This window comes from Antedon bifida, chromosome 9 (genome assembly GCF_963402885.1).
Source record: "Antedon bifida chromosome 9, ecAntBifi1.1, whole genome shotgun sequence".
Taxonomy (NCBI): domain Eukaryota; kingdom Metazoa; phylum Echinodermata; class Crinoidea; order Comatulida; family Antedonidae; genus Antedon; species Antedon bifida.
Window position 1 is genome coordinate 14,660,637 of NC_136234.1, and position 7,618 is coordinate 14,668,254.

The 7,618-nt window shown below is 32.1% G+C and overlaps 1 protein-coding gene across 2 annotated transcripts in view; it reads left to right on the forward strand.

The window, feature by feature from the left end:
- LOC144852876 (asparagine--tRNA ligase, cytoplasmic-like) overlaps window positions 1–5,709 on the forward strand; it is a 28,077-nt gene extending 22,368 nt beyond the window's left edge. For both annotated transcript variants that reach the window (XM_078710914.1, XM_078710912.1), the window contains 15 exons: window positions 20–98; window positions 469–539; window positions 1,120–1,206; window positions 1,298–1,384; window positions 1,511–1,567; window positions 1,716–1,756; window positions 1,988–2,024; window positions 2,345–2,422; window positions 2,602–2,723; window positions 2,958–3,093; window positions 3,194–3,307; window positions 3,616–3,663; window positions 3,828–3,911; window positions 4,445–4,576; window positions 4,733–5,709. In XM_078710914.1, coding sequence (XP_078567040.1) covers window positions 20–98; window positions 469–539; window positions 1,120–1,206; window positions 1,298–1,384; window positions 1,511–1,567; window positions 1,716–1,756; window positions 1,988–2,024; window positions 2,345–2,422; window positions 2,602–2,723; window positions 2,958–3,093; window positions 3,194–3,307; window positions 3,616–3,663; window positions 3,828–3,911; window positions 4,445–4,576; window positions 4,733–4,864 — 1,305 coding nt within the window. In that variant the 3' untranslated portion in view covers window positions 4,865–5,709. The remainder of the gene's footprint in view (window positions 1–19; window positions 99–468; window positions 540–1,119; window positions 1,207–1,297; window positions 1,385–1,510; window positions 1,568–1,715; window positions 1,757–1,987; window positions 2,025–2,344; window positions 2,423–2,601; window positions 2,724–2,957; window positions 3,094–3,193; window positions 3,308–3,615; window positions 3,664–3,827; window positions 3,912–4,444; window positions 4,577–4,732) is intronic.
- Window positions 5,710–7,618: the final 1,909 nt, after the last annotated feature.

The window sequence follows — 7,618 nt, forward strand, 5'->3', positions numbered from 1 at the left end:
TAATTTAAAAATGTTATAGATCAAGATTCGAGATTCAACAAAAAAGAGAGATGTACGCATCAAAGTACAAGGTTGGGTGCACAGACTTCGCAGACAAGGTATAGTGAAGTTGTATTACGGTACTATTTCTATAAAATAAAATTACTATTAAACCATTTTGTAAAACAATTTTGAGATAATTTTTTTAAAGCATAGAATCAATATGTGATAGTAAAGTTTCCAAGTAAAACATATAATTATCTTTTGAAATGTTTTAGTGCTAAATAAATATCTGAAATGATTTGTGGATATGTTGTTTTAGTCAAACCCTTCCCGATATATTTTAAGATAATGCAGAGAATGGATGAAATGAGTCTTACATGATTTAGGTAAATTAGTATAAATTTGATTTTTACCTAGACTCTAATCACTTTGCTGGATTTTTTAATGCTAAATATACATCGTAATGCCTTGATTTAATTGTTTTAGGAAAATCTCTGATGTTCATTGTGTTACGAGATGGTACAGGATTTCTACAGTGTGTGCTCAATGATAAAATGGTATGTATAGGGGTAGTTTTTAGGTAGTGAACACTGTTCCTTAAGCCCTGTCTACACTATCAAACTTTATGTGACAATATATGGACATGATGATGTCATATCACTACCATATTTGGGCATATAACTACCATATTTGGGCACATCGCACTTTTTTTAGTTTGATAGTGTAGACAGAGCTTTAGACATGATGCTATAGTGATCATCCTTTGAATAGGACATAATGCCATTGACCCTGTGTGTGTATAAATGATTATGATGATATACATTGCAATATTCTAGATGACCAGGGTATTGTACTTTTACCATGGATGGTCTGATCCAACTTTCCTTAATTTTCTACAAATTTTTGTGAAATACGGATCTTTACCACATTCAAACCACAGATAGATATGTGGTCACGGACGATTCCATTAAAATTTGGAGACAATCGGGATCCCAATTCTGGACCACATTTTATTATTTTAAGTACTAATTTTAGACCGTACGTCAAAACTACAAGGCAGATCTTCATCACGAGTCTTGATCCTTTTCTATTTTTACTCCTGGCAACTTGCAACTCTCTGTTTATTTATATTTTCAGTGTCAGACTTACAATGCCTTGATACTTGCCACTGAAAGTACTGTAAGTCTTTATGGAGTCATCAAACCTGTACCAGAGGGCAAACAGGTTAGTACTATTGTCATTTATTAGATTATGGATTTATAGAACACATTTCATTTAGCATGGTAATGACAAAGTTTCGTTTTTCTCTTGCCAGGCACCGGGTGGACATGAGCTAACATGTGATTATTGGGAGCTTGTGGGTGCATCACCAGCCGGTGGGGTTGATAATCTAGTTAACGAAGTAAGAAATCATCTTTTTGGCTAAAACACAGATAAGACTCCCTTCAGTATAAGGATAATTGTTATGTTTATTTTCTCAAATTGTCAATTTAATACAATTGAAGCCATTGGTTTTTAATGTTTTTAGGAATCGCATATTGATGTTCAACTCGATAACCGCCACATGATGCTTCGAGGAGAAACTGTAAGTTTATTTATTTATTTCATTTTTATATTCATTATATTATTTTTTTAGATTATAAATTTAAACTTCTAATAAATTGAATTGCGGAAACTGAAATGTAATTATTAAGTAATACAGTATTAAATAATAGTGTTATCCTGATTTTTAGCTTTCTAAAATTATGAAAGTGAGGTCCAGTTTAACATACTGGTGAGTATTATTTCTTGCTTTATATTTATTGATTCACTTACACGACATCTTAAACAATAATAATGAAATCTTAGTGCGCCGGTTATGAAACAATTAGTGAAAATACAACTATTAATTCATACATTTTACCGCACATTCATATGCAATATATGAAAGTAGAAACAAAGCAAATAATTGGATTGGATAGAAATTCAAAGAAGCGTATTCAAACTTGTTTTCATTATGTTTCAGTTTTAGACAGCACTTCTTTGACAGGGGATATTGTGAGGTAAGTTATAGTTCTTTTTTAAATATTATTACTGCCCTTCAATCACAATTTCTCCAATAATTAAAATGATACAAACTTTTCTGAAGTATTTATTGTATTCATACTATTTCTGTATTTTCATGACTGAGCCAACATATATTTCCTCTCATTCGTTTTACGGAATGGTGTCCCCTTAATAGGACTGTCCCCTGATTATTATGAGGAAACCAGAAAATTGTCATACTTGTTTCAAACTATATCACATATATCACTATATGTGTTAGTCTAAGATATTTACAATATTTATTTTGAGCATAATATTTCATTGTTTTCGTTTGAAGGTCTGGCCACCAACTCTTGTACAAACACAAGTCGAAGGAGGTTCAACACTGTTTAAACTGAACTATTTTGGAGAAGAGGTATAATATATAGTTTAAATAAATATTCATGACATTATTTTTACTGTGAAAATGTATGCCCACTTTTAAATAATAACCATATATTCACAAAACAGAAAGTTTATTTAATGTTCTCCTATAATTTAATGTAGTGAGGCTCCTTTGAGATCATGATCCTACATTTTTGTTCCTCTCTCTAGGCGTTCTTGACACAGTCATCCCAGCTGTACCTTGAGACAGCCATACCATCATTAGGAGACGTTTTCTGTTTGGCACAGTCTTACCGTGCAGAACAGTCTCGTACAAGGCGTCACTTGTCTGAGTAAGTTTTCTTACAATCTTGTGAGCACAAGTACTACAGTCACTATTAATCTCTGACCACTGAAGATTTACAACTATATTAAAACGGTAATAAGGCACCTGCTGCTACCAGTGCCACAACCATTTAATGTATGTAAATGTTTGCTGATTTACAACTATACTGTACTGCTAATACATCTGCTGCTTTCAGTACCACAACCAACCATTATTATATAAATAATTGTTTGTTTTGTAGGTACACTCATGTTGAAGCAGAATGTGCATTCCTTACGTTCGATGATCTTCTTGATCGTATTGAAGACCTTGTATGTGATGTAGCTGAACGTGTTATGAAAACCCCAGAAGCTGAATATATCAAAGAATTACATCCGGTAATAATCATTGTTTAATAAGCAAGATTAATTTTGTTATTGAATTTATATTGATATATATATATATATAAATATATATAATATTATTTTTTTTTGTCAGAACTTTAAAGTTCCAAAACGTCCATTTAAGAGAATGGACTATGCGGATGCAATCAAATATCTTAAAGAGAATGACATCAAGAAGGAAGATGGAACATATTATGAATTTGGAGAGGTAAGATTCTGTTCTGTTTTTGTCAAAGTGAGCGATATATTTAATGTATGATTTGTATACAGTTATGTAATATAATATTACATATTGTAAAGGTTTCAACAGTTTTTGGACAAATATATTCGCTTTCCCCTGTTCTTTAGAGACGTAAATCTTGGGAGTCATGAAGCAACTGAATATTTGCCAATTTTATTCCCAGCCTAAATTAGAACATAAAATGCGTACGTTAAACATTTGAACTCAAACACCACAGTGTTTTCTTTCTTTACTCACTTTTTGATTACACCAAATTTAAAAACATTAATTTTTAGGATATTCCGGAGATGCCTGAAAGGAAGATGACAGATAAAATCAATGAGGTATGTATTATTCAATAATTACAATTTATAATATATGTTATTTACAAAAAGGATTACAGATAAAACAAAAGGTACTTCACTTTTTCTGTATTAATTTATTGTTTTGTCAATATTTTGTATATCGTTTCTTCTGTTAATTTATTGATACATTTTTTGTTTTTCAGCCAATACTTTTGTGTCGCTTTCCTGCTGCCATTAAATCCTTCTACATGGAAAAGTGTGCAGACGACAAACGAGTAACTGAATCGGTGAGTAAATATGCACATACAGAAAGTCATATCGACCAGACAGTCACCAAAGCCATGGTAGCCGCTGTTTGCGATGGTCAATTATTATAGAAAGACATTTTTAACAGATTTTATCAAATTTCTCTATACTAGCTTTTCCAATTTGTTTTAATATCTTCTTTGGTATCCATCAAAATAAAAATTACTCATATATAGAAAACAGAAATAATAAATTTGGCATGAAAAATAGCATGCAAGGCAGGCTGTTTTCTATTTTCCAATATACTTTTTATATTGTATATTATGAATTATATTTTATAACTTTTAAAAACTGTACTGTACTTTTCTATTTTTAACCTTTTTTTACGTATTTTAGACTGTTTTATCTGCTGCAGTGTATTGACAAAGATTTTCTGATCTATATGAATTAGGCCAGTAAAGATGAATTGAATTGAATATTTGTTTCTGACAATTTTGTTTATTTCTTATTATGTTATTGTTAGTCTATTCAGAAATATGTTGATTGTAATTATTAACATTAATGCATGTTGCAGGTTGATCTACTCATGCCAAACGTAGGTGAAATTGTTGGAGGTTCAATGAGGATGTGGGACAGTGATGAACTACTAGAAGCTTACAAAAGAGAGGGTATTGACCCTACCCCTTACTATTGGTACACAGACCAAGTACGTACAGAACATTCATAATCTCTTCTGTCATGTCATGACTTTTTGTGTGTTTTTATTTGATGAAATACTAATTTTAACATATCATATCCTATGATAACATTTGGAGGTATTATAATTTCCATACATTGTTGATATTGTGTGTTTAAATTACAGAGAAAATATGGAACTTGCCCCCATGGAGGGTATGGCTTAGGCCTTGAGCGTTTCCTAACGTGGCTGCTCAACCGCTATCATATTCGTGACGTCTGTTTCTACCCAAGATTTACTGAACGGTGCAAACCATAAACTACAAACAACTCTAGCAAGTGTACTGAGCTAATTTTCATCCGTCAAATTAAAGATTTGTTTCATTCCATTTCATTGGTGCACTTTAAAAAAAAAATTGTTTTCTCTCTATGAAAACAATCAAAAATTGTGCAGATATGTCTTGTTTTGTATCTCATTTAAACATGCTTACCGTAGTAATTGGGTTTCAAGGGAAGTAGTTCTATTAATTTTTAACCTGAGGATTATCTATAACCAATTTAAAAGCACAGGTGAATAGTATAATTTCTTGACAAAGGTCATGACAGAAAATACAGTAACATCAGACAGAAAAATAGTTTGTAGTCATGATAGTAATAAGTTATAAACTGATGTGTCATATATTTTTGCTTGCTTTTTATTCATACTCCGAAAAAATTATTGTCACTTTTTAGACAGATTTGTGTGTCTTGCTGAATGTTATAATTAGTATATCTGCACCAATTTTGGTTTAATAATATTGGATATAGTGTAGTGTAATATACCTAATTACATGTTTATTTATCTAATGTTTTTTTAAATATTTTGTATATCATTAAATATATTCATAAAAATGAATAAGATCCTGTGATTACAATTATGCCAAAATTTAGTTGCTGCAAAATTTACTATATACACATTAAGTACAATGTTGAGCACAAAGTTGCAAATGTTGATGTATCAGTGAGATGTTACCATTATATTTTAAATTAAAACTTATAATTATGTAGGAACACTTATAAGCTGTTTTCATCATAATAATAGAACTTTAACCAACATTTATAACTATACATTTGATAAATTGTTGCTTAAAAAATTTTAAGAAAGTGATAAATGTGATGATAAATAAAGATGCAAAATAGCAATATATTGTTACATGGTTACATTTATTTTTAAAGGCATTAACAAAAATTGTGTTCTTTCAAAACTTAAAGAATAATGTTCGGTCATTGTATCAATTTACATTATACTCTCCTATTTATAATAGAAATGCGTGAGCATGGGTATCTTGATAAGTATCCGTTGAGTTAAAATAGGATGATTTTTATAATTATAAGAATGCAAAACATTCCATAATTGTGATGTGAGGATTTTCATCTCTGGATCTCTTCATGGTTTTTTTTTTATCGAGGTTGAAGAAACCCTGACCAACCAGAATGCAGTTAAGAGAACCACACTGTCAGCAGTAGGCCAGCAGCAGCGACATTTCATTGGTTTTTTTTTATATGGCTGCGGTTTACCGTCCGTTGGTTACTTGTTCCTTTATTCAATTTATTGTGTGAAGTTGGTTACCTGTTCGATGTCATTCAAATTATCGGGGGTTGTCAGACGATCTGGACCACGGACAATCGGTCGGGTCCTACTAAGAATGCACGGAGCGTCGGGAAGGCCAGAAGAGCGCCCGACAAGCTCAGAGGAGCGCCCGGAAGGCCCGGAATCGTCCGCATATTTTCAATTTTTAAATTTCACTTGTAATACGTGGTTACGAAATTCGCGCATGGCGCATGCGTAGATCAGTAAGTATCCGCTTGCCGCGATCAGGTGCAAAAGCTGACAATTACAATTTCCAACAATTTGGAACGAATTACAGTATTTGTTTGAAGTTTTTTTTAATAAACATATGTTAGGCCTCCATAAATACTTATTAGTTAAAATAATTAATAAAATATTTAAAATTAGTAAAAGATAAAGAATTCAAATAATTTGAGGCCATAGAAACGTCAGATATACGCTGCCGCCACACTTAAGCATAAACATTATGCTAGCGGCAATCTAGTTAAAAACAGCCCAAAGTAAAACAATTGCAAACAGAGGTTTTTCTTTTTTAAATGGTCACATATGATCGAAAGACATTTGACCCTCGACCCCTCAATGTTTGCATATATATGCGACTAAAATGTCTGTAGGTTTCCAATAGTCAACATACAGATATAGCATCTACTGTATTTTGGGAATTACAAAACGGTCCTATGCTGGCTATTAGAAATCTGTATTGAGTCCTTTGACGCCAAAAAAAAGTATAATACAGACATTCAGTCGCATTTATGTTTCTTGGTGTGGTGATTACCAGCGATCTAAAATGGCATGATTAGGCCTACATAACCAAACCAAGTGTATCAAAAAATAATTTTCCACTGATGAATGAATGAATTATATGCAATTGAGAAATAGGGACGAGGGTCAAATGTCGTACTTCCGGTCATTTTTCATAAAAATTCTCTCCCTGATTGACTATTGTATTAGTTTTTGAAATATGGTAAGTTTCGATGTAATGTAAAATATCGTGTGTGAACTGAGTGTGACGCGACACATTCATGAAGTGTGTCGTGTGCGTTAAATGAGATCCGACGCGCTGATGAATTTGTTGGTGGTCATCAGCGCAATCACCCTCGTGTTTTACGGTGTTTATGAACACAAAATCAGTAAGTAAAACAAGCTTATTAAATCGTTTGATATGTGAATAGAAAGAAAATGCACAGGAAATAAAAAAACCCAATTTTCTGGATTCTGAACAAATATTATTATAGAAAACATATTGAGATATGTCGCTTAAATAGTTTTTTAACAAAAAGAAGAGGCTCTCCACGGATACTGTAATGGATCGGAAAGTTTCCGAAGTTTCTTTATAAGGCATTATTGGCGTCCCATTGCATTGTTTGTTCACACTGGTATTCGTGCGCATTATCATATCAGGTGAAGGATTATATTGAATAGGCTGCATGAGCGTTGGTTCTGCAGAAGTTGTTTTAGTTAAGA